A 26,541-nucleotide genomic window follows, 5' to 3' on the forward strand; every position below is an offset into this window, starting at 1 on the left:
CACATACCTGGACAGGTAGACAGGCAGGATGTCCTCTGTAGTCTTCTTACAGGTGAAGATCCTGCAGAGTGTCCCACAGGCCTCAGCTCGACCAGACGCCCACCTTTCTGACATCACAGTGACATCACAGTGACCAGCTGAAGGAGACACAGTTTATTGTGTGGTAACCTGCAGCTGCTTCACAGCAACAGTACACAGTTGATGAAGTACCAGAACTGTGTATAGTACATTCTGTGGTATGTGCAGTACTGTGTGTAGTACAGTGTGTGGTATGTATAGTACACGTGTAATGCATTGTGTAGTATATGTAGTACTATGTAGTACAGTATACAGTATGTGTAGTACCTTGTGTAGTGCAGTGTGTAGTACGTGTAGTACTATGTGAGGTACAATGTGTAGCATATGTAGTACTATATAATACAGTGTATAGAATGTGCAGTATTGTGTTTGTAGCGCAGTGTGTAGTATGTGTTGCACTGTAGTAGTACTGTAGAAGTACTGTAGTACCGTTGTAAGACATAGAAAGTACTGACCAGACAGACCAGAGTCTCTGCTGATCAGAGCAGCATCAAACAGCCAGGGGCCGAACAGGTGCAGGAGGGAGTCCACATTACACCTGAGGGGGGAGGGAGAGGGTCGGGGACAGGAGCACAGAGGAGGATGGGAGGAGGACTTCCAGTGATGGGGGGAGGAAGACATCTGAAAGGAGAGGAGGAGGAGGCCCAGAAAATGTTTCAAACATACCAAGACAAGAGAAAGTAAGCAAACCCTTATAACATATGGGCAGATCTTCATCTAAGTTACAATAATGAACAAACACAATCTATTTGAACTAATAACACACAAATCATTGTATTATTCCTGTCCATATTGAAATTATCATTCAAACATTCACAGTTTATGCTGGAAAAAGTATGTTAGCCCCTCGGCTATGACATCGACAGAAGCTAACTGGAGTCAGGACCTGGCAAACCTGGAGTTCAGTCAGTGAAACCAGACTGGAGGATTGGGTTAGAGCTACTGTGACTTATAAAAAACACTTAAAGATTTTGAGCTTGTTTTTCACAACCATCTGCTGATGCTAACCAGGCCACACAAAAAAGATCTCAAAAGACTTAGGATCAAGAATTGTTGATCTGTAAAGAGCTGGAAAGTGTTAGGGACTCATCTCAAAGAGTTTAGACATTCATCAGTCCACAGTAAAAGTGTCTGAAAATGGAGACAAGTTAATTCAATGGCTACTCTCCACAGAAGCAGATCTTAGTGCTGCATTTGATACCATTGACCATCATATCCTATTACAGAGACTGGAACATTGAACTGGCATTAAAGGAACCGTTCTAAACTGGTTTAAGTCCTATTTATCAGATCAATTTCAATTTGTGCCCGTTAACGATAAACCCTCCATATACTCAAAAGGTAGTCACAGAGTTCCACAAGGTTCTGTTCTTGGACCAGTTCTATTCACCTTATATATGCTTCCTTTAGGCAATGTTATTAGGAAACTCTCCATAAACTTCCATTGTTATGCAGATGATACCCAAGTGTTATTTATCATTGCAGCCCGATGAAACAAATCAGTTAGCTAAACTTCAACTATGCCTTAAGGACATAGAGACCTGGATGACCAGGTCAAACTGAGACAAAACTGAAGTTATTGTACTTGCCCCCCAACACCTCAGAAACCCCTTATCTAATGATAAGTTTACTCTGGATGGCATTGCCCTGCCCTCCAGCACCAATGTTTGGATTCTCTCAGTTATCTTTGATCGGGATACGTCCTTTAACTCCCACATTAAACAAACTTCAAGGACTGCCTCGTTTCACCTACCTAACATTGCAAAAATCAGACACATCCTTTCTCAAAAAGACGCTGAAAAACTAGTCCATGTTTCTGTTACTTCTAGGCTGGATTATTGTAATTCCTTATTATCAGGCTGTCCCAACAAATCTTTAAATATTCTGCATCTGATCCAGAATGCTGCAGCGCAAGTACTGACAGGAACAAAGAAAAGAGATCACATTTCTCCCATGTTAACTTCTCTGCATTGGCTCCCTGTAAAATCCAGAATAGAATTTAAAATCCTCCTCCTCACCTACAAAGCCCTTAATGGTCAGGCACCATCATATCTTAAAGAGCTCATAGTACCCTCTTACCCCAGTAGAACACTGCGCTCCCAGAACGCAGGCTTAGTTGTGGTCCCTAGAGTCTCCAAAAGTAGAATGGGAGGCAGAGCCTTCAGTTATCAGGCTCCTCTACTGTGTAACCTTCTTCCAGTTTGGTCCAGGAGGCAGACACCCTCTCCACATTTCAGAGTAGGTTTAAAACCCTCATTTTTGATGAAAGCCTATAGTCAGGACTGGCTCAGCCTTGGCTTGAACCACTCACCTAGTTATGCTGCTATAGGCCTAGACTGCTGGCTGACCTCCCATGATGAACTGAGCTCCTCTCTCCTCCTCTTCCTCTCCATGTGTAAGCATTTATATTGCATCAATGTTTGTAAGTAACTTGACTTCTTCTCTCTCCCATAGTTTTGTGCTTTCTCGTCTCTCTCTCCTCTCTCCTCCTGTCTCTTTCTGCAGGTATTTCTGCCCCTGGTGCTGCAGAGTCTGGATCTGTGACTGTAAACCACCTACTGCCCCATGATCCTGCTCAACACCCACAGCTTCAATTATTATGATTATTATTATTATTATTAATATTACTATTATAATGTTTGGTTTTATTAGTATTATTATTCATCCTATTATTATAATTATTAGTTTTATTATTGGTCTCATTATTGTTATAACTCTTTATGTTAAACCTGTATTGTGTGATGTTCTCTGTCCTCCCTCCTGCTCTATATGAAAAGTGCCCTGAGATTGCCTCGGTTATGATTTGGTGCTATATAAATAAAATTGAATTGAATTGAATTGTAGGGCAGTAACTACCTTCTAGTAACACTTTACACTAATTGTCTTTCCCCAGTAAAGAGAAGTGTAACGAATTACTAATAAAATTTCAGAAATAATATTACAGATACCCCACGAGAAAAATAACCCGTTGCAACCTTACTTTTATTGTCACCCCCTAATGATTTGAAACCCAACACTCCAATCACATCCCCAGATTCATACAAGTCACCAAGCAGCAAGCTAGCTTGGAAGATGGAACACTTACATTCAGCGGCTGCAACAACGTTGTGCTGTTGTACAGCACAGTACAGACTTGTGCCTGGATATGTTGTGGATGAAACGTTGCCTATCACCAAAACTGACTCTCCGCCTTTCAGACAGATTCTTGGGAAAATACCGGTCACAGGAAACAAAAGACCACCAGGTAGAAAATAATTTTGCTAGTTTGAAGCCTTAGCAATAACTGCGCTCACCAGCGATTACTTTGACATTCACACAGAGGTGCACAAGCAAAGTCCGAATCTTGAGGAGAAAGGATGCAATTACCAATTTCGTAGGGTTTAACAGAAAAGTAATATAATGAGTAGTGAAACAAACTAGTGTGGGGAGAGAGTAATAAGTAAAGTATTATTACTTTTCAAAAGAATAACGAGTAATGAGTAATAGATTACATTCTTTTAGTAACAAGCCCAACAGCGTCTAGAAATGGGCGCCCAGCTAATAAGAACAAAACAGAATGGTCAGTGAGGTAAAAAAAAAAAAAAAAGCCCAGCGTAATAGCTAAAGGCTTAAAGGAATCACTGGAGCCGGTTAACATCTCTGTTCCTGAGACTACTATGTGCAAGTCATTGAATAAACATGGAGTCCATGACAAGACACCATGAAGGAAGCTGCTGCTCTCCAACAAAAACATCACTGTGCCTGAAGTTTGTCAAAGAGCAGCCTGACTCTCCACAATACTACTGAGAAAAAGTTTTGTGGACTGATGAAACCAAGGTTGAATTGTCTGCGAAGAACATACAGCTCTATGACTGGTATAAAAACAGTACTGTACCACCATGAAAAAAATCATCCCAGAGTTGAACTATGGTGGGTCATACCACAGGAGGCTTGCTGATTGCCTTGGAAACATTCACAGGTTTTGGTCGTCTGTTGTGTGTAGGGGGGGAGGTGGTGGAGGGAGAAGCATTGGGCATGCTCAGTATGTTCACTGGGGTGGGCGGGGCACTGTCAGAACGAGGCCGGGATATACCTGAGGAGATCAGAGAACAGTTGTACCCGTCTGTACTCTTACTACAGATCAAATCCACCAATCAAATCAGGTAAGGGGGGCGGGGCTTACCATAGGAGGGGAGGCGGTCTCTGAAGGGGCTCTTGGTCACAGCAACACCTGGGAGGAAACAAGGAGGAAAATATAAATCCTCAAACTGAAAACCAACCATCAGAGGTAAGAGTGAAGGTTTGATTTTGGATTAATGTGGTCAATAAAATCAGCTTCAATGAATCAGAGAAATATTTCCGGCCTGTAAGTCCAACAGAGACCAGGCAATGGTTGTGATTCTGGTTCTCGTTCTGCTGTCAGACGACTCACAGTGGCTCTGCTTTGAGTATCTTATTGATCAGACTGACATGATCAATTTGGATTAATCTGGTTTACCAAGTGAAGGCAACCGGTCTCTGAAATGGATCCTTGTTGTCCGTCCTGGAGAAACACAGCAATTAAAGCAAATAGGTTTACAGGTAATGTGTTTGTATATACCATTGTATGCCATATAGACAACATGTGTATACCGATGTATGTAGGTAATGTATGTATACCAGTGTATGTACTGTTGCATATATACTAGTGTATAGGTAATGTGTGTATGCCAGTGCATGTTGCACTGCAGATTAATTAACATATGTGTCCTGCTGCCTTCAGATGCTACAGGGATTTAATGACCCGAAGGGGAACCTTTTCATACAGTGTAAAGCAACTGTTGATAGATACTGTCATAATCAATCATATTTTATTTATAAATCAATGCACACTGCTTTATCTGCATTCCTGGTTTAACCAAATTAAATGTTCATTTTTTTACGTAGATTTGATTTACACTTTATGCAGAATTCTGTTATTTCTGTGCATTTGCTTTAAGAATTTAGTTTGCTCTTGTTGATAAAAATCACTGAAGTGCCAGCGGAGTGTTGCTGCTTCACAAACAGATGTGGTTCTGAGACAATTATTCTCAGCACAGCAACACCAACAAATCAATTTGCACTGCTTCATCTGAATAACCCCCCCACCCACCTGTTTGCTCCTTTCCTCCTACCTGTGCACAGTGCATGTCACGTTTGGCACCACAATAAACAGACAGGCAAAGTGAGATCAGGAAACGGTCGGAGGCCAGGAAACGGTCAGACTGCTGTTTGTGCGGGTCGTTATAACCAGTAATTAGAGGCTTTTGTCTCTCATGCTCGGTCTCTCAGCTTTTTTCTCTTGCTTGCTCGCTCTCTCTCACCAAAATAACCTGCCAGCTATTGCATTCAAATAATCATCAGTTCATAATTCATTATATTTCTATGATAATTTCAGGGAGGCTTAGCCTCACCTAGCCTCTTATTAGCACCGCCTATGACCCCCAGTTTTCTAGTTTTTATTGAAATTATCAGCAGCTCAAGTCCATTGAAAAATCATAAATGGTGCAAAGGTCAGAGGTAAACTGCTCAAGGTAAAAAAAAAACACAAAAAAAACAAAGTTTAAGTCATCCAAAAGTGAAAAATCCTGTAAATTCCACAGAAAACAGACCTTTTTTAGGGATAAAGAAAGTGGTTCACTTACAGCTTTTTCCTGAAGCAGTGGAAGGAAATGAAGCCTTGAAAGTTGATGCAAATGATTCCTACAGGTTCCATAACTTTATCTGATGACTGACAAACCCTCAGAGTTGGAACAAACTGTGTTACAACACCCTCTGATGCATCATCAGGTCAACACTGTGCTACAGGAAGTAGTTACTGGTAAACTGGTGTCAGACTGGAGAGAAAGACAAGTAACAGAGGAAGACAGACCGGTTGGTCAGGGCTTCATCCTACAGCAAGATAATGACCCAGAACATTAGAAGAACAGAACCAGACGGTGGCTTCACACGATGGAAGATCAGCACAGTCTCCAGACCATGGAGCTGGTTTGGGATGAACCGGACAGAAGGTGAAAGCAAAGCAACCTGTAGGTGCAACACGTTGATGGGAACTTCTGCAACAGAGTTGGGACCAACTTTCTGAACAATGTTTGATTTCCATTGTAGAAAGAACATCAGGAGTGAGTTCAGCTGCTGGATGAGTCAGAATTTAGATTAAATTTAGTTCAACAAGAAGATTCAATGATTCCTTGTTTTTTTTTAATAAAATCTATTTTTTTCTGTGCTTTAATTTTAGAAACACTGAGAGATTGAATTATGTAAATTTAAATAACAGCTGGAAGAGATAAATCTTTTAAAACTTTTGACCAGTAGTCATAAGTAATATGTATATACCATTATATGTAGGTAATGCTTGTATACAAGTGTATGTGGTTAATGTGTATATATCATTGTATGTAGGTAATGTGTGTATTCCAGTGTCTAGATAATGTGTGTTTACTACTGTATGTAGGTAATACACGACCGGTGTATGGAGGTAATGTGTGTATGTACCAGTGTTTGGCAGCAGCAGCTCTGTTGGTTCTTTGACCACTGTCACACCTGCAGAAACACAGGAAACATTTACTCCTCACAACTACTCAGTATTTTTTTCACATATTGGTCAAAACAACAACACGATTCAGGCTGTAAACTGAAATTTTCCTTCACTTCCTCCACAAACAGCATGTGGAGGAAGAGAAGGATAATTTCATTTTACAGTGAGTGGGTAAACCACAGAACATTTGATTAAAGATATGTGAAAAGAAAAGGAGAGTTAACAATAATTGTCATGGATTATGTCTCTGGTTATAAGTCTCTACAAGTTATTTTCATACAAATGAAGCGAACCCAACAGTTGTCTGGATGGAAAGAAATCTGTAAACTGATGGATAATTTGGGAGATGATTAGCAGAAATGTCAAATGTGTGATTTGTAGTAAATGGGATCAAATATGCAGAAACACCACAACGGTCCTTTAAATGTGAGGCTATAGAGGTCAGATGTCCTGGGTTAGTTAGTGGTCTGGGGTCGGGTGGGGGTCAGCAGTTAGGTAGAGGTATGGTCAGGGAAGGGAAGGGGGTTAGATGGGGATCAGAGGTCAGAGGTTAGAATACCGAGGAAGGCGTCGACCAGCGTACTGACTCCTCTCATGGCTCTGAAGAAGATGTTTGGCAGCTGACTGTCTCCTCCTCTTAACACCTCCTCCTGAGAGGAAGGAGTCGAACCAACAATCACAGGGTGACTGAGGTCCACTGGGTTACTGGGGGGGGGGGGCATTAAAAGAGTGAGTCTTAGCAAGAAACACCTTACTTGTCCAGTCTGAAGAAAGATTAATCCATTTTGTATTAAAAGAAATTTCAGGGAGATTTAAGGGTGTGTTACCTGAACAAGTGCAGGAACCTGAACCAGGTCTGAGGGACTCTATCGTTGTCCATGTCTGCAGGGATCAGAGCAGCATCTTCATCAGGGACTTTAAACTGAGGGAATAACGGACCGAAGGTCAGCAGCAGCAACCTGAAAACACAACACAAAAACAACAGCACAACAATGCAATACAACAACAACAACAAAAACAAAAATGCAACAGCTCAAAAACAACAACAACGTAAAGCAACACCACCAACAAAAACAACAATAAAAAAAACAACATCCAAATGACACACCGCCGTCAACATGAATAACCTGGTGTGTGTGCAATCACTGAGACAGATGACAGAACTACAGGAACTGATTTGAACCTGGAGGTTAAAGCTGCGACGACTCGGTTCCACTGCTCCACCACCGCAGGCTGATGTCTCCAGCTGCTCAGCATCTGTCTGCACACCTGCCACAGTGAGCGGGATGGGAAACACCGAGAGCAAGACAGCAACCAGACTTCCAAGAGGACTGCCATCGACAGGTCAGACAGACCGCCTTCTGAGAGACAGACAGGCCAGAGAGAGAGAGAGAGACAGGTGAACGAAAGACATTGTCAGAGAGAGACAGGTGAAATACAGACATGTGAGAGACAGGCCAAAGAGAGAGAATCAGTAAGAGGGAGACAGGCCAGAGAGAGTGAGACAGGTGAGAGACAGTTGAGAGAGAAACAGGTCAAAGAGATCTGCTACTGTTGGTACAGCTAAGCTCTAGCTGCTCTAGTTTTGTACTTAGAGTACTTTTGTTCTCCAGTGTTTTTTGCTGCTGACCTAATCCTGTTTCTCCGTCTTCCTGCAGTCCATCCTGCCTCTGACTCCAGCCCAGCACATCCCTCACTGCCTGGTTCAATCTGCTGCCCTGTTCCTCGTGGCCATTCCCTGGTTTCCTGTTCACCCCAGACTTACTAACCTGGATCCACTCCCTTTGCCCCCAGTCTGCCCAGGCCCAGCCTAGCCAGTATTCCAGTTGCCTGCTCAACTAACCTGAATTGACAGATCTTTAACTGCTTCCAATTAATGGGTTCACCTGCCTAGCACTTTATATCACTGGGTTTCCCTGGATTTCCAGATAGCAAGTTTAGCCACTGCAAGCATAAAATTCAGAAGCGTACAATTGCGCCTTTGCCTCAACAGGTACTTAGGACCATACACCAATCAGCCACAAAATTAAAACTGGTAACACAATCTCTCACAAACCTAAGCAACACCACCTCCATCACCACACTGGGACCAGGTACACGCCTCATCCCATGTTGATGCCACGTTACAGCTCTGTATGTAACTATGACTACCAAGAAAAAGAAAGATAAGCCCATACCTGGATGCAGAAATGACCATAGAGAAACAACAGAGTATGAAAGGTTAGAAAAATCCCTCTGAAAAGAAACAGAAAGAGAAAGTGAGTGAGGAAACTCTCCTCACTCAGCTGTTATGCACTCCACTCACACACACTTGGACAAGTTAGGAGAGAGAGAGAGAGAGGTCAGAGAGAGAGCAGAGACAGAGATCAGAGACAGGTTTGAGAAAGAGAGACAGGTGAGAGAGAGGTGAGAGAACGACAGATCAAATACACCACTTGCTGATAGACAGAAAGGTGGGAGACAGGTGAGAACATAAAGGGGATGGGGTCACTGTCTCACCTGCAGCAGTGGGTGGAAACAGTATGGCATGGTTGATGCGGAGGAGGAAGTGCAGCAGAGTCTCCCAGGTGTCTCTGCTCATCACAGCACTCTCCCTGGCCACTGACCGAACTGCACACAAAACCTGCTGACATAGAGACAGGTAGACCGGATTTGCCCGGTCTGACCTGAAAAGAGGGTAGGGGGACAAGAGTTTATTAGATAAACAAAGACAGTGAGGGCTGAAAAATGAGCAGTGTGATAAGGTTGCCCACTGTTCACTTCCAAAGGCATTATGGGACAGCAGGTGACCTGAGGTTGGCATGTTATGTGAGAAACAGAACAAAACAGAATGAGCTGAAAGCTGAACTCTAAAAAATGACGCATGTTCTGTAGTTTTTGTCTAAAAACTGACAGAGAAACATGAAGCAGTGGTGGAACAGTAGGTTTAGTTTTTACCAGCTGTGGATAAACATCTGCAGAAGAGAACAACCTTATACGACTCTGAGGTTCCTCTTTTGTAGGACTATTGTCTCCAAGAACACAGCAAACAAAAAAGATGAATACAGCCACCTACAGGACAGCTAGAACCACCACACTGGCCAGTAGAACCACATAAAAGGGCTAAAATAACATCCAATCAGACAACTAGAAATTCCTAAACAGTGATTAGAACCACTCAAAAAAAGTCTAGAACCTCCTCAAAGGCGAAGTTTGGCTAGAACCACCTACAAGACACATATAACCTCCTAATTGACCACTAGAACCTTAAGAATAACTAGAGAAACCTAAAGAACCCAGAAATTCTCATTTAGAACCTTCTAAATGGTCAATAGAACTTTTTAAAGTTCTAGTGACTGAATAGGTCTGAATAGGTGCACCTATGGTGCACCTATTCAGGAACTAACAGGTTCACCCACAACACACCTAGAGCCTCCACAGTGACAAGTAGAACACCCTAAAAATGAATACAGCCACTTACGGGACGCCTCGAACCCCCCCCACTGGCCACTAGAACCAGATAAAAGGACCTAAATAACATCCTTAATGACCACTACAGTGTCCTAAAGAATGACTTCGACAAAATAAAGGATCCCTTTAACCTCCCCAGTGACCACTAGAACTTCCAAAACAATGCGTAGAACCACCCAAAGGACCTATAGAACCTCCTTAATGTACATCAACCCTCCAAATACCACTAGAACCACGTAAAGAATATCTAGAACCACCTAGACCATGAGAATATTTTCAATGACCACTCGAACCGCCAAAAAAATTATTACAACCACCCAAAGGACCGTAGAACCTCCTCAGGGCCACCTAAATCTTTCTCATAAATTCTCTTATTGTGTGGAAAACTACTGGAGGGATGAACAAACATATTCTCTTACTTCTCTCAGTTGATAGGGGTAAGTGGAAGGTTCTGTCCAACATGTGTTCACTCTCTAAATGGAACCCTAAAATCAAACCTCCAAAGGACCCCGAGAACCACCGAACATCCTAAAGGACATGTGGCACCTCTTCAGTGACCATTCCAACCTTCTAAAAGACAACTAGAGACACATAAAGGACCGATACATCTATTCAGTTACCTTCTAAAGAACCAGTAGAACATCCTGTAGATTCTTTCAATAATATACGGATGGACCTTGTCATAAATTCTCTGGATAAAGGAAAGGTCACAGGTTCATTAAAGGTCACCGGGTCATTAAACGTCACCATGTAATTTAAGGACATGGGGTCATTAAAGGTCACCAGGTAATTTAAGGTCATGGGGTCATTAAAGGTCATAGGTTCCTTAATAAAAGGCTCCTCTTGTGTGGATCAGATCCGGGATCAGTGTTGAGACGTCTGTCAGTGGTTGAGTCCTAGTGTGACAGTCTACCTGGGCAGGAACAGGCTGTACAGGTGTCGAAGGATCTTCTGGACGTACAGGTTGGGCTCTCTGCTTATTGGTGGTGGGATGGAGTCTCTCAGGGAAACCAGGGCCATCAGCCAATCAGTGTACACGTCAACACAGAGTTTAACTGTGTCTCTGTCCAATGGAAGAGTCAAACCGTAACACAGCACCTCCATTGTCCACTTCACCTGGATACACAAATACAGATTTCTTAACCAATCCCAGGGTTCAAATGAAGCAGGCCCGTAATAAATCCTCCTTCGTGCAGGTTTGTGTTTAAACTCTCTCAGAGGTGGTGATCATGTTGGAGGATGGAATGTGTTACACTGACAGGTATTTCTGTTATTATCTCCATCCTGACTGATATAAACATGAAGGTAGGAGTCTGTAAATTATTTTCAGACTCAACAAACACTGATTACAGATCAACACCTTTGCGTGTGTTTAACTTTCCATACAGGTCACACACACACACACACACACACACACACACACACACACACACACACACACACACACACACACACACACACACACACACACACACCTGTCTGTCTGTGCGCAGCAGGCTATGGGTGTCAGGGTTTCCCAGGCTGGCTCCCAGGGGCTTCACCACAGCAACAGCAATGTCTCTCCCCACAGAGGGTGGGAAACAACTGAGCACACTCACGTGACCCCGCCCACTGGACAGTGATTGGTCCATGACCTGCCAATCACAGCTCACCTAAATACCTGAGAGAGAGAGAGAGAGAGAGAGAGACAGACAGACAGAAAGACAGAGACAGAGACAGAGACAGAGAGAGACAGACAGACAGACAGAAAGACAGACAGACAGACAGACAGGGACAAGGGAGACAGACAGATATATGGAGACAGACAGAGAGAGACAGAGACAGACAGACAGAAAGACAGACAGACAGACAGAGACAGACAGACAGAGACAGACAGACAAGTTTAATATGTTAACGAGTGTTTTTTTCTGTTTTTGAAAAGGCTTCTTCCCATAATGCACTTGGATAGTCTTTCAAAGACACGAGTCCTAAGTTATTAAACATTTAGTCACCTGATCACAAAGACTTTAAACTGAAGTTAATTCGATCTTTTGTTAAAGGACAAGTTCACATGTTTTAAAGTCTGTATTAATCCAATAGTCACATGTCCATATGAACATGTGAACAGGTTTTGCCGCCTGTTTATACTGAACACTAACAGGTCTCTTCACAACATGTTTCTAATGATGGAGAAAAAATCTGCCGTCCTTATTCTTTGTGAAATATTTTCTGGCATTTACCTGAAGTTGTAAGCTAAACACATCAAGTTGAGATCTTCTAAAGTTACTGTTCAGAACAAAATTCATGGTTTGTGTGTCTGCGTTGAGCTGAGGAAAGAAACAAAGTTTTTACATTTTATACTCAACAGTCTGGAAGTCCGACTGCTGAAGCAGAACTATGTTGTTTTCTATGGAAAATGTAAACCATTAAAGAACACAGTAACCTGCAGCTGTCAGATATACATGTCCTGTGGCAAAAGTCTAGTAAAGTTAAAGTATCAAAAAGTAGAAATACACTAATTATGATTTGCTGAAGTTCGGAAATGTTGTCATGAATTAAGTCATGGGTCATGTTGGATTTGAACTGTAATGGTATACAAGATATAATTTAACCTTATAAGAGCTGAAATGCCTTTTATTATTTAGTTTCACTTTTATTCTTATTTGTCAATGTCATTGACAATACCTTTTAAATATGTAGAAATTATTGAGGTGAACATGAACAGAAAAGTGCGGTACTGGAGTAAATGTACTGAGTTTCTTTTCCCCTTTGGCTGGTCAGAAATCAGTTTGTTTTGAAAAAAAATTGTGATTTCACGAGACCCAGTAACAAACTGGCTGAGACACCAGTAAACCCAGTCCTGCAGTGACTCTATAGACAGATCACAGTTTAGATCTTTACTGACACAAGCTAGTTAAAAACTGTTTTAAACGGTAACAACAAACTCACCACTATCAGAAGCCTGCAGAGTTGTAAATGTTCAGTCTGTCTCACTGATACAATGTCAAAGAATGAGATTAAGTGTCATACCTGAGCAGGTGAGTCCAGGAGAGTGAGCTGCAGGTGAGCTGCCAAGCTAACATGCTAACACAAACAGTGAAATCAGTCTGCATCTCTGAAGGTCAAAAGCTCTCAAACCTCCTCCTGCTGCTACATTCAGGTTCAGTTGGGAGACTTCACACTTCTTCTCTTGGTATCAGTCTAAGTAGAGTGTGTGCCCTCTTCTCCCTGAGCGGGGACTGGCAGGTGACAGTACAGTACTGTGTACAGTGACGGTTTACAGTCAATAAGCAGACTGGAGCAGCATCAACATGCAGGATGGTATTTGCTGCCAGATGCTGGCAGTATTTTAAGCTCCTCAGCCATTATTCATTGTCTGATGTGGCTGCTGACTCTGTGCTCAGGTTGTTTTTTTTTATGCTGTACTAAAACTAAATTCCACCAACTCTTGTCACCCAGTCTTTAAAGTCAACTGGATTTACAGTCAACCCAAATGGTTAACAGGAGTCTGCAGATTCCTACAGTGTAGGTCTGATTTGCAGGTAATTGACGGACTTTCTGGGGAAGACCTGGACGGAGAGACGGCACACATCCCATGTTGGATAGAGCAGCTCTCTTATTTAGAAATCTGTCTGAGTTTATTAATAGACCAAAACCATGACAACCCAGAGTTGAGACCAGGAGGCAGAGTTCAGTCCTACATGCTTCTCTGTGATTCCATTGCGGCAGTCCCCCACCCAAACCCCCATAGAGACGGTGTCTGCCCCCCGACCACCTATAAACAGAAGAGGAGGCAATTAATTGTGGACTATTAAATATTTGGCCGGTCTCATCTAAATCACTATTAGGCAGCGATTTGATAACTGATCATCACATTGATTTATTCTGTATTACTGAAACCTGGTTGCAGCAAGAAGAATATGTTGATCTGAAGGAATCAACAGCCCCTACTCATTAATTCTCACATTCCTTGAAGCACAGGTTGAGGAGGAGGGGTCACAGCGGTTTTCCACTCCAGCTTATTAATCAACCCTAAACCTAAACTTAGTTATAACTCATTTGAAAGCATTACTCTTACTCTTTCACACCCAAGCTGGGAAACGCAAAAACCATTTCTAGTAGTTGAATGTTGTGAATGCTGATTTAACAGTCACACTATTGGGATCCAAATCTTTATTATTTTTATTCTGGTTCTTCTGAATACTTTCAGCAACTGTCAAAATGTTCAGCTTTTTCAAGACAGGTCTGCTATCATTCCATTTTAAACTATAATTTTTAGGATATTCAGCTTTTTCTAAAAAGATTTCTGGCATTGAAATGAATGGACAGAATGTTCAAATCTTTCAGTACAGATACAGGACTACAATCCAGGTCAGTTTGTCAGCTCACAAATCATTTTTTTTCACTTAAATCTTTGTTTATTTAATAAAATCAACAAACAGTGCTTGTGAAATACATTATATTCATACAGTCCTATTGATTACCGTTGACATTGTCAATTTGCATCTTGTATACTGCTCATTTTCTCCATTGTATACTGCTCATTTTGTCCATTTTTGTCACATATAATGAGAAGAACTGTCTCATTATATGTGACAGTTCTTCCATTGAGAAAATGTCCTCAATGATTGACAGCCATTGGTCCTTTTTTCGGTGGATCTTCCGTATCTTCTGCCAATCATCTTTTGTAATTTCCATATTAAGCTCCCTCTCCCATTTATTTTTTATATATTTAGTTGAATTTTATCATTTAGGTTTAATCCTTGATATAATGCAGAGATAATTTTTATGTAACTTTTCTTACAAGCTTTTGTAATGATTTGGCTCACACCACTCTATTCTTTGGAGGGATCTATCTGGATACCTGTAAATGCTTCCCCAGATCATATTTTTCTTTCAGATTTTGAAAACTCTGCAGCTCTCCTTCTCTTCTGTTTCAAGGAACTTCATCAGTATAGGAAATGTAAAGTTCGAGGAAAACTATCACATCATCAGCAAAAAGTCGATTTTTATGCTCTACCCAGTTTACCATGACTCCCGCCTTCATTTTGTCGAACTGGTTGAGCGAAGGACTCAATAAAATTAGCAAGAGAGCTGGTGATAAGCAGCATCCTTGTCTGGTAGGTCTTTGCAGCAAGTTTCCTTTTATTTTTATTCTAGCTGAGGGCTCTTTGTAGAATGTTTTGATCAGCTGAATTGATTTATTGTTGAATCCTAGCCCTTCTAGTAAGATCAAAAATCTCCAATTTACACAGTCAAGCGCTTTTTCTGCATACTCACCAAGAAACTACTTTGTTTCGTGCTTTGCTTATTATATATGGATTTATCCTGATTTCCTAAGTTTGACTGCCTCTTAAGAAGCCTGTTTGATCTTCATCTATTAGATCTGGCAAAAACGTCTTTAATCTTTTGGAGAGGAATGGACGTATGTAATTTGTAATCAGTGTTTACTATTGAAATTGGTCTATTATTTGCACAATTGTCCTTATTGCTACCTGGTTTTGGAATGACTGAGATTATTGTTTCTGCCCATGTTGGTGGTATTCTTTTTTTTTTTTCCATTTAAAGGAATTCTGGAGTACTGATATGGATTCTTCTTTTAAGATCTTGTACCATTCTGCAGGGTAGCCATCGCTGCCTGGAGATTCAATGATCTGGGGCCCATTTCATAATAACTCTGCTTTAAAAATAAATTTCTTTTTGCCATTTCACCTAAGAATATATCATTTATTTTTGTTTTAATATTCTTTATTTGTTGGTATATTTCATGATCCTTAGTAATTCGGTATTGCTGCTCCAATTCAAGAGAAAGGTTAATAAACCTTTCATGAGTAATTCTCTTTTTTACTTTTTTCAATAATGTGGTTTTTGCTATTAGTTTTCCTCGAGCAACCGCTTCCAAGGCATCCCAAATGATGGTTGGGTCACGTTCACCATTCTTTTCATCTATATATTGTCTGGTTTCCTTTTTCATTACCTCTATTAATGCTTTCCTACACCCTACATCAGAGTAAGTGGTTCGCTTTCCAGCTTTCCTTTCACTATGATACGGTCCATGGTTGAAATTGGTTAATTTGCATTTATTTCTGAAGATATATTATATTCTGTTCTTAAAATTCAGGGATGCCAATAATTTCAACCAGGTTTGTATAGGAGAAGAGAGAGACGAGAAAGCACAAAACTATTGGAGAGAGGAGAAGCCAAGTTAGTATCAAGCAGTGATGGGCTCTTTCAATGCCCTCTTTATGTCTACGTATGCTCTGCATTTCTTGACTATTTCCGTGGTATAGTCATGGTCAAACTGGGTTGTCTCCCACTTGCACCCTCTTCTCCCACGTTTTCTTCAGAACCATTTCCTTAAACCAGAGAACGTTGACCAATATTGATCTCAGAGGGTCACTCTGTGGGCACTTTGGATTTGCAGGTTAAGGCCTTAAGGAAGCACCAGTTTGGTTTTTTAGCAGCTGGTCCAGGTAGTTGATTATAGAGCTTCCTTCAGATTCCTCAGGTAGACCAAAAAGGCAGATATGTTTTCTCTGCGAAATAACTTCAACACCGCTTATTTTGTCTAGCATGTGTAGCATCTGAATTAGGATCTTCAGAAGTGCTTTGCTAATCTCTGCATTCCACTGCCCCAGTTCTAGTATGCTGCCTTGGGCTTCGGTTATACTTGCCTTTTGCTCTTGTAATTTATTTTCTCTGAGTTTGTGCTCAATATTTTGAATAAGCGAAGCAATTGCTTGCCTCATCTCTGTCCTAATTTCGTTTCTAAATTATGTCAGCTCCTCTCTGAGATTTTGTTAGTCTTTTATGTCTTTCCTGATGTTAGCTAGTCTAGCTCGCAGAGCTTCAGCGTGGTCATCATTAACTTCGCCCAACGTTTCGTCTTCAGGTTCACTGTTGTGTTCGAAGATCCCTTCCATTACAGATTGTTCTTTAGCTTTGAGTAACTTCTTGTGTTTGCGGCTTCTACGCCTATTTTTTTTTTTCCCCACTCACTACCAGATTTATGGCATTTGTTAAGTAGTTTTGGTGGGATTATTTTAACTGACTTGGACGAGTTAACTACACAGCCACTTACTCCAGCATCTTGAGCCAGTTCACACATCATTGAAAACAGAGCTATTCTGTACTCTAGAAACAAACAGCAACAGGAAGTTAACAACTGCCTCGTGTGTCACGGCAGCTACGTCACAAAACAACTGTCCAATCCTAATTGTATATGTGAACACAGTCAGAGCGGTATCACCTCTATCGCAGAATTATAAATCCATTTTACGGGTGGGTTAGTGCCTTTGAACGTAACTGAAAAAAAAAAAAAAAAAAAAAAAAAAAAAAAAATCACTGCTGGTTCAAGTTTTTCCCCACCACAGTCAGACCTGGTCCAGATGAAATGAAAACATCAGTCGAGTCCACGTTAAGAATCCAACTTTATTTTCTGTTTTTTCCCTTTAAAAATCAAAACAGAACACCAGAAGATGTTTCACATTAAATCAACGGACAGACTGACGGCAGTTCTTGTTTCCATGGACAACCACATAAGGCTGCCAGGTGACTGACTGAGGTTGAGACGTTTCTTTTCCTGCAACAATAATCTGGTTGCCAGGCAACACAGAAGCGAGCTATGCTGATTGGTTGGCAGTGAGGGAAAAAAATAAAAACAAAAACAAAATCAATCATAAAAAGTATGGCAGCCTGAGGAGTCCTAACAAACAGCAGGAGGGAAAGTTGATCTGCAGAGGTCAGGGGTCAGTAGGGTTGTCTCTCAATGAATCTGGTGAACATGGTGAAGGCAGCACTTGGTTTATCTGATGGAACCATGTGACCAGAACCCTGCAGGAGGTCAGAGGTCAAAAGTAAGCAAATGAGTAAACAAACTCACCAATCACAGAAAAAAAAAAATCAATCATCAGTAAAACAGGTCACAGATCAGCAATCTGTGCAGAATGTGGATCAAAATTCATGAAACCTCCGATCATAAAATCACAGAGACTGTCAGGTGAGCACCAGCAGAGCCCTGCCCCCTAAAGATGACATCACAAGGTCAATGAGGGTCAGGTGATGATGGGATTTACCTTGACGGTGAGGAAAGCAATGTTGTCAAACTCTTTAACGAAGCCTCCAACCTGCAGACCGTCTTCATTGTTGTAGTGCCATGGACGCCTCTGAACCGCCACCTGAGAGACACCTGAGGTTAGTCCACCCAGAGACTTCTTGACACGTGGAGACTACCCGATGTCATTAATTACTACAGACGTGCTGAACCAAACTCATGGATCAGTAGCGGGGTTTATTCAGACAAACATTAATAGATCCTCATGACAATGATTTGCGTTTACCACCCTCTCCTGTATTTCTCTACCGCATCTTTCCTACAGTGCAGCATTTCACTGCATTTGTGTGTGAAAATTAGAGTGTGTGAAAGTCTCTTATATTTAAAGAGACTTTCATGTAACCCAAGGAAGTTGTATATACAAAGAGAAAAACTAAATGAGAAATATTTGTTCGAAGCAGTGGGACTGAGTTCACACATCCTGGATTATAAAAACACTTATTTTCCTTCAGCATGTTTGGTTACTTGACTGCATCCGCACACTGCTGGTTCGGTCTTCAAAGACTGAGACTGTTAAAGCCGAAGACCAAACTATCGCAAAAAAAAAAAAAAAAAAAAAAAAAAAAGAAAATCTGAGCTGATCATCAGTTAAACTGAGGAAACATGTAACAGAAGACTCTGCAGATGTTTTCTGTGATCACAGGTGGATCCATGTATTTATTATTGATCAATTTAAAGAAAGTTACCTCCTGGTGCAGAGACTCGACGAACCACTCATCTCCCATGAAGTTACAGGCCATGTCCACGTCTCCGTTATACACCAGGACCCGGTACTTCTACAGAGGACACCACAAACCATTAACTAGGACATGCCCCGCCCCGCCCCGCCCCGCCCCACACCACCCACCCACACCTGGATTAACAGGCCACACCCACCAGACGACATCAGCCAATCACCAGCTGAAGTCACAATCCAAGGATGAGGCAATAAACCATCTGTGACTGTTTTAATGACGTAACCAACAAGAGCTCCCATCAGCTCCCAGTGAAAATCAAACTTCTTGTAGATGTTTCATATCAAAAGCCTTCCAGTGGCACAAAAGGCACAATCCCTCCTATTCCTGCCACATTTTGTGTGTTGTATTTGTATTTTTGTACACCTGAAAACATCAGGTGAGGTAAGGAAAGCCAGTGTCACTGATAGTATCTTAACACAGATTAAAAAGAAGTGACTGGAGTCAGTTGGTGGTTGAAAGCAGTACAGTAGTTCACCAGAGAGACTTTTGAGCAGCGTGGTGAGTATAAACTCACTCGAGATGATCCAGTCCTGCTCAGAATCTATCACTGCACGATGCACGAGATAAAGGCGGCTGCAGGTTTTGGATCCAGGTGTTGCTGCTTAACTAAAAAGGTAAATTATCTGACAGACCAATAATGAAAGCTGCTGTTTTGAGTTTATCATCTCTGGATGTGAAGGGGTTTCAGGTAAACAGGCCAGTAGTCAAGTCTGGCCAGCTCATTTATGGTTGGCATGCTGGCCGGCAGGTAGTGGTCAACCCGCTGAAGGCAAACCGGTATGAAAGCACGATGCATGAAATTCAATGTATTTTTTATGTAACACAACTCGTCATCTTATAAGTCTAACTTTGGTGAGGTGGTCCAAAACAATAAGACTGCGGATGAGGTCTGGTATGATGGAGAACAGCTGTGTTCTTTGGTGGTTTTTTGCATTAAAAACATTAAAAGAGAAGGTGTATTCACTGACCAGAGCAGAGAGCAGTTTCAGGTACTGTTTTCTGACGTCCATGTAGACACGACCATATTTCAAATTCACCTCAGCGCTGCAACACAAGGCAGAGGTCAAAAGGTTTCTTACAACCTTATCAGAGCAGAGGAATGACAAACACAGATACACAAACACGAGCGCCAGAAATAAATAAGTCAGGGACAATATAAAATCAGTGTAGTGTGGAATGGGACAGGTGTGTCTCTCACACGTGTGTACACAGGTGTGTGAAGTACACGTGTAGATGTATAAAAAATAAAATAAAAAATAAAAAAAAATTAAAAAAAAGTGTAGTGGGACAGATGTACAGTCAGAAAGATTTCTAAAATGGTTTAAGCATCAGGCTGCATCATAACATTTAAAATTAATTTTTTCACTCAATCTACAATCAATACCTTATAATGACAGTGAAAACAGAATTTTTCTTCAAATTTACGAAAGGAAAAACTGAATTATCACACTGACATAAGTATTCAGACCCTTTGCTGTGACACTTAGCTCAGGTGCCTCCCATTTCTCTTGATCATCTTTGAGATGTTTCTACACCTTGACTGGAGTCCACCTGTGGCAGATTCAATCCATTGGACATGGTGTGGAAAGGCACACACAATTGTCTATATAACGTCTCACAGCTGACCATGCGTGTCAGAGCAAAAACCAAGCCCTGGTCCAAGGAACTGCCTGCAGAGCTCAGAGACAGGATCGTGTCAAGAAACAGATCTGGGGAAGGTTACAAAAACATTTCAGCTGCATTGAAAGTTCCCAGCAGCACAGTGGCCTTCATAATTCTTCCATGGAAGAAGTTTGGAACAACCAGAACTCTTCCTAGAGCTGCTGCCCGGCCACACTGAGCAATGGGGGAGAAGGTTCTTGGTAAGAGAGGTGACCAAGAACCCGCTGGTCACTCTGGCTGAGCTCCAGAGATCCTGTGCGGAGAAGGGAGAAACTTCCAGAAGGACAACCATCACTGCAGCACTCCACCTTTATGTCAGAGAAGCCAGACTGAAGCCTCTCCTCAGTGAAAGACACATGAAGGCTGCTTGGAGTTTCCATAAAAGAACCTGAAGGACTCTCAGACTTTGAGAAACAAGATCATTTGGTCTGATGAAACCAAGACTTAACTGTTTGACCTCAGATCTAAGCATCATGTCTGGAGGAAACCAGGCACCACTCATCACCTGCTCAATACCATCCCAACGGTGAAGCATGGTGGGGCCAGCACCATGCTGGGGGGGTGTTTTTCAGCAGCAGGGACGAGGGAAAGATGAACGGAGCAAAGAACAGAGATGTCCTTGATGAAAACCTGGTTCTGAGTGCTCAGGACCTCAGACTGGGCCGAAGGTTCACCTTTCAACAGGACAATGACCCTAAGCACACAACCAAGACAACGCAGGAGTGGCTCAGGAGAGAGCCAATCGAACATCTCTGGAATCCAGATGTGCAAAGCTTGTTGCTTCAGACCCAAGAAGGCTCAAGGCTGTGAGCGCTGCCAAAGGTGCTTCGACTAAGTACCGAGTAAAGGGTCTGAATACTTCACTTTGTCATTATGGGGTGTTGAGTGCAGATTGATGAGGGAAAAAAAATAATTTAAACAATTTTAGCATAACGATGCAACATTAAAGAAAGTGGAAAAAGTGACTTTCTGAGTGTGTAAAATGTGCAGTGTTCCCTGCAGATAGTTGAACAGGTGTGTAATCCGACTGATGCATACCAGGTGTTTTTTGGGGTTCAGGTGTACTTCGACAGGTGAGTTCTGGTTGTGTACGCTACCTGCAGATGACCCAATCCAGGGCCTTGGGGCTGATGTGCAGGGCGACTCTGACATACGGGTTGTTCAGGTAGAGGAACGAGGGGGTGGAGTTGGTGCAGGGGGGATCCAGACGGACAGACAGGTGGACAGACGCCAGACTTCGTAACTTCTACAAACAGAATCAAAGGAAAACCAGGTATGTATCTGTCAGTCAGGTGAGTCAGCTTTAATGTAACAACACAAGTGACTTCATGCTCACCTGATTCCAAAGCTGACTCCACCGATGACTCATGAACGAGTTCCCTAGATCTCTGATCACCAGCTCACCTCGTTCAACACTGATAATCAATAAATCAATCAATGACAGGAAGTCAACACTCGTCAGTTACTTTGGTCCAGTTTAAGGCCAGCAGCTATAGACTCTGTTTTAGATGTGGTGTAAATTCATTTACACTTGTACAGCAAAATAAAATGTGTTTTTGATGAGTCAGGGGTCAAAGGTCACAGCTCACCTAAGTCTCTGGCGAACTCCACCTGGACAAGAAGCGTACAGGTTGTATATGTTCAGTCCCGAACTGTAGACGATGTCCTGAACTTCCGACAACTGCAGATGAAACACAAAAACACCTGAGACAAACTAGGACTTGACCCTGAAAAACCAGATTTACTCTTTATAAACCAGTTCAGATGTGATATGGCCAAATTAAAGAATGCAGACCACCATGACAACTAAACCAGGTTAAGACTAACTGAAAAAATAAACTAGTCCATATGGGCTCAGACTGGTAATAAACCAATCTCCACTTAATTATAAGATTAACCAGATGGATTCAGAGTAGTTCAGACATTTTTAGACCTGATTTTTTTTTTTTTTTTTTTAAATCCATCCATCCAGTTTAGACTGGCTGCATACAAAACCAGGTTCCGACTGGTTCAGACTCACGCTGTCACTGCAGGTCGGTTCTTGGTTGTCGTAGAAGTTGCATGTCCCGTTGCTGCAGCAGAACGTCTGCAGATTGGTCCACAGTTGACTTCCCAGCAGGCCGTGGTAGTAGGCGAAGTACACCAAAGAGTTATCATTCATCTTGTAGCTCGACATCCCATTTCCCACGGCAATGCCCTGGCACGACAGGTAAGACACAGGTAACATTACAAGGTTGCTAATGTTAGCGTTCCGCAGGCTGACAGCGATCTGACACTTCTGTCTTCACCTTGCATTCTTAAGCCTAAATACTGCAACATTACTGTGTATCCAAAATATTTCCACAAAATTACTACATGCACTATCAGTGTGTAATACCACAGTACCAGTACATACCTGCAGGTTCAGGCTGGCATCCTCCATCACTCTCTCGGCCAGCGTCGGAATGTAGATTCCTCCATAACTCTCTCCGGTTAGGAAAAGTTTGTTCTTGCTGAACTCTGGAAACAGATTGAAGAACTCCTTCAGAGCCAGGTAGTTGTTCATTGACACCTGAAGAGGAAGAAAGAAGAAAGAGGAAAAAAACAAAAAACATAAAACATCTGATCTGTGAGCCAATCAGGACCTGAGTTTCAGTTGTGTCACTGACCTCTGTGTCATTGGTGACGTATTTCTTATCGTCAGAGTAAGAGAAGCCGACTCCTGCTGGAGACTCCAGGTACAACATATTGGCAATCTGCCCAGAAACAGTGAACCAATCAGTTTACAGGAACACATTAACCATTCGACCAAACCCCGAGTCCCATGATGGCGTGCAGATTTAACCTGTAAGTGGTTAACTGACCTTGTTCCAGGAGTACGGATTGTACTGGAGTGTCACTCCGTCATCCTGGATCTTAATCGACAGAGGTCAGAGGTCAGCAGGTGTCACTGTGACGTCACACTGATACAAGGGGGTGTGGGTCAGGTGGGCGGAGTCAGAGGTTACCTACCAGAAAGGGTCCATGTTCAGTCAGCAGTCCGTCCAGAGAGCTGCAGCCGGGGCCGCCATTCAACCACAACACCACCGGGTCAGAGGAAGGGTTGTTCTGGGACTCCAGGAACCTGAAAATAATCCCACATTCAGTTGATGTACCGACGCCCAGGTGAACACACAGGTGACGTAGCAAGGTTCACCTGAACCTCCATCTGAAGGATTGAGGTGCGTTAGACACGCAGGTGTTGTATCACCAATACAACCAGGGGGCTATACTGGCGATGTACTGAACGCAAGCGAAAATGTACGCAGGTGATTAAATGATGCTCAAGTAGAAAAAGCAGGCGATGACGACGTGTCCTCGGGTTCATTTTGATTTTCAGAAAATGCTCCAGTGTTAAGACACCGACAGCTGGTATTATAGAATTCAGGTGAAAATTTACAAGTGTCAGAATTTATTAACATAATAGATTTGTGTCAGGTGTTTTTCTCAGGTGCTGACCAGTAGTGCAGGTGTTTTCCATCGGCCACACTCAGGTATCCAGAGTAATGTCTGAAGCTCGGCTGTTTCTGCAGACCGGGCAGGTAAGTCACCTCATCTGCAGCCGGAGCCGCATCACCCCCCAGTAGAGAGGACAGGAAGTAACACATCACCAGCACCCCCTGCATCTGAAATCAGACAGGAAGTGACATCACCAGCACCCCCTGCATCTGAAATCAGACAGGAAGTGACATCAACACCACCACCTGCATCCGAATATCTTCCTAAAAATGACCCAGAGATGCAAGCCACTCAGCTTGTCATCTGTTGGTTCCACTTACATTTCATTCGCTCAGTGGGAGGTGAGTTCTGCATAGGTCTACAGCAGGGGGCGCTGCAGGTTTAAAGGAACTATTTCGGAAACGTGATATTTTAAAAAAGGGGAAAAAATGTGCGTAGTTGATTTTTTTCCAGAAAGAGAATGAAATGATGAAAAAAATAAAGTTTGGCAAATAACATGACCGAGGGAACACAGGAACCGGGTCTTGTACAAATTACGTTTTAAATGGGGCAAAATAACGCTTTTCTATCATCAGAACTTATCGACTCTCGATTTGTTTAAGTCATTACTTAAACAATTTCGCCAAGTGAGTAAATACGCGTTAAAATGCGGTATTTGAATATCAAGTTCGGCGAACAACAGAGAAGAGAAAAAACAAAACAAAAAACACAACAGGGAGCGCCACCAGGCTGTGAGAACGAGTGTGAAACACACGATTTTAAGAGGAAGCAATGTTTGTGGTGGAGGATCTGTCAGCTGATTATATCAAAAGAAGTCTCCGATTCAAATTCGGTGTTACCCGTTATTAATTAGATGGTTGTTTTAGCCCGGTGACATAACAAATGTAAAATTCACGTGTTTTTCAATGAAGTTTGGTAAATAACATTCCGGAGGACATGGGGGCAGAACGGGAGCAATTTCTTCAACCTGCTGTTTCTCTGTCAGACTGACTCCTAACTGATCACATCAGCCACAGACTCAAACACTCGTTTAATTTCCACGGTTTAACTCACTGAGGATAGTTTTAACCCGGAAACATGTTAGCTCAGGCTAATTGCTAACACTCACAAACCACAAAGTTTAAGAGAGAAGGCTAAGAACCTTTCTGTCAGTCAACAGTAACAAACTCACCTTTACCGCCGTCTGCATCTAGCTTCACTTGGTTTCTCTCACAGCAGGTAAAGTTGTGACTGCAGCCAGCTGCCGACAATAAAGAATCACCTCGATCATATGACAGCGGCCGGTCACATGACATCCAGTTTATTGACAGTCACTTGGATTAGGATCAAGAGGCTTCAGGCGGAAGCCTTGTGGAAGCCTTGTTCAGATTCAGATGTTGCTTATATTAGTAATGAAGAAGAACACGCGGGTGTCTGAGGAAATCACTATGATCTCTGTTAATGTTCATGATAAAGAGTCGACTTTACTTACACAAGACATCAAAGTTTTTTACACTAAAAAGGATCCAAATGTCGCTGCTGATATCTGATGCTTCAGACTGATCGAAGTGTGTGGAACAAGTAACTGCAGTAACAAACAGGGTCACACACTAGCTGTTGCCCCAGTGCATGCTGGGACGCTCCCCAACACACCTGCCTGTGTGTTGTACCCTCAGTCACATGACCAGCACTCAGTCAGTCAAACAAGTGCTGATCAGGGTTTCAACTCTCTGCTCGTTGCTTTTTTTTCAGAATAAGAGCGTGAGACAAATCCACCCTTAAACTAAATAATCTGGAAGAGAATTCGGTTTTACAGGCTCATTTTAGCCTGATTTCAGCATGTTAATCTAGATGAGTTCTGAGGAACAGTTTTCTGGTCTATATCGTTCTGCACTGACTGTTCGTGTTCTGGCTTCAAAGTTTTTCAAATAAAACCTTCACTGTACCTGTGTAGTAGATCTGCTGACGTGTTCAAGCGGACTTTTTTAATCAGCTCATTAGATAATCTTCCACAGCTCATCTTCATCACTCTCATCATCATCCTCATGTTCATCCTGTTCATCCTGGCCCTCATCTTAATCACTCATCATCCTCCTCCTCCTTGTCTCTCTGCAAGGAACTGACTCAGCAATGTCTGAGAAGTCCATGTTTGGTGAAAAGTCTGGTTCTGACACACAATCAACTGTGAATCAGCTGATTAATAAGCAGTTTTTTTTTTATATGGACTTGTTGCCGTGACAACGGGCCCAGATATACTGCAAACCAGCTTTGAAGAATTGAATAATAGTGATTTATATTAAATCCCCATAAACCTGTCCCCCAGGTATAAAGCAAAGGTTCTGGTTCTGGTCTGAAGGAGAGTTGATCAGCTTATAGGTCCTAATCAATAGCATTTGCATTCTTTAACTCTATTACACTGTCAATATATTTTCACAGGTAGTAGCCAACCCAGCTCCCCCCAGGTCTGCAAAAGTCGGCAGGTGAGTGTTTCAGATTAACGTGAATCAATTTAATTTATAACCATTTCAGTT

General features: G+C 42.2%; 2 protein-coding genes across 8 annotated transcripts in view; both read right to left on the reverse strand.

Annotated features, from left to right (window-relative positions):
• The window catches only part of ralgapb (Ral GTPase activating protein non-catalytic subunit beta), a 29,104-nt gene extending 15,983 nt beyond the window's left edge, over positions 1–13,121 (reverse strand). For 3 of the 5 annotated variants that reach the window (XM_040159658.1, XM_040159655.1, XM_040159659.1), the window contains exons 1-13: positions 13,073–13,121; positions 11,539–11,723; positions 10,977–11,179; positions 9,113–9,279; positions 7,797–7,974; positions 7,441–7,572; positions 7,173–7,318; positions 6,571–6,618; positions 4,556–4,600; positions 4,241–4,288; positions 3,999–4,150; positions 534–699; positions 8–137 (exon numbers count right to left, since the gene is read on the reverse strand). In XM_040159658.1, coding sequence (XP_040015592.1) covers positions 8–137; positions 534–699; positions 3,999–4,150; positions 4,241–4,288; positions 4,556–4,600; positions 6,571–6,618; positions 7,173–7,318; positions 7,441–7,572; positions 7,797–7,974; positions 9,113–9,279; positions 10,977–11,179; positions 11,539–11,694 — 1,571 coding nt within the window. In that variant the 5' untranslated portion in view covers positions 11,695–11,723; positions 13,073–13,121. Of the gene's footprint in view, positions 1–7; positions 138–533; positions 700–3,998; positions 4,151–4,240; positions 4,289–4,555; positions 4,601–6,570; positions 6,619–7,172; positions 7,319–7,440; positions 7,573–7,796; positions 7,975–9,112; positions 9,280–10,976; positions 11,180–11,538; positions 11,724–12,282; positions 12,335–12,991; positions 13,034–13,072 lie in introns of those variants that run through there. The other 2 variants (XM_040159656.1, XM_040159657.1) reach the window with 2 other exon arrangements.
• Positions 13,122–17,453: 4,332 nt separating this feature from the next.
• Positions 17,454–25,658, reverse strand: ctsa (cathepsin A). 3 transcript variants are annotated; one of them, XM_040116313.1, is made up of 15 exons: positions 25,503–25,657; positions 25,203–25,271; positions 24,032–24,198; positions 23,546–23,657; positions 23,398–23,448; positions 23,203–23,289; positions 22,950–23,105; positions 22,575–22,751; positions 22,144–22,235; positions 21,891–21,969; positions 21,652–21,800; positions 19,861–19,936; positions 18,842–18,931; positions 18,118–18,219; positions 17,454–17,875 (listed from the first exon to the last, which is right to left on the reverse strand). In XM_040116313.1, exons 2-15 carry the CDS (start codon positions 25,218–25,220, stop codon positions 17,792–17,794), a joined length of 1,440 nt encoding a protein of 479 aa, XP_039972247.1. In that variant the 5' UTR covers positions 25,221–25,271; positions 25,503–25,657; the 3' UTR covers positions 17,454–17,791. The 3 variants fall into 3 exon arrangements, with proteins under 3 accessions (XP_039972247.1, XP_039972246.1, XP_039972248.1); XM_040116312.1 differs by having other exon boundaries at positions 25,203–25,389; XM_040116314.1 differs by lacking the exon at positions 23,398–23,448 and having other exon boundaries at positions 25,203–25,389; positions 25,503–25,658.
• Between the last annotated feature and the right edge of the window lie 883 nt (positions 25,659–26,541).

The sequence above is a fragment of the Xiphias gladius genome, chromosome 21, assembly GCF_016859285.1.
Source record: "Xiphias gladius isolate SHS-SW01 ecotype Sanya breed wild chromosome 21, ASM1685928v1, whole genome shotgun sequence".
Taxonomy (NCBI): domain Eukaryota; kingdom Metazoa; phylum Chordata; class Actinopteri; order Istiophoriformes; family Xiphiidae; genus Xiphias; species Xiphias gladius.

Coding starts and splice junctions, on each gene's coding strand:
- ctsa (XM_040116313.1), bottom strand. Junction 23,449..23,545: donor CTGAACATGGACCCTTTCTG/GTAGGTAACCTC, acceptor CTGTCGATTAAG/ATCCAGGATGACGGAGTGAC. Junction 23,290..23,397: donor ATCCGTACTCCTGGAACAAG/GTCAGTTAACCA, acceptor GTTTCTGGGCAG/ATTGCCAATATGTTGTACCT.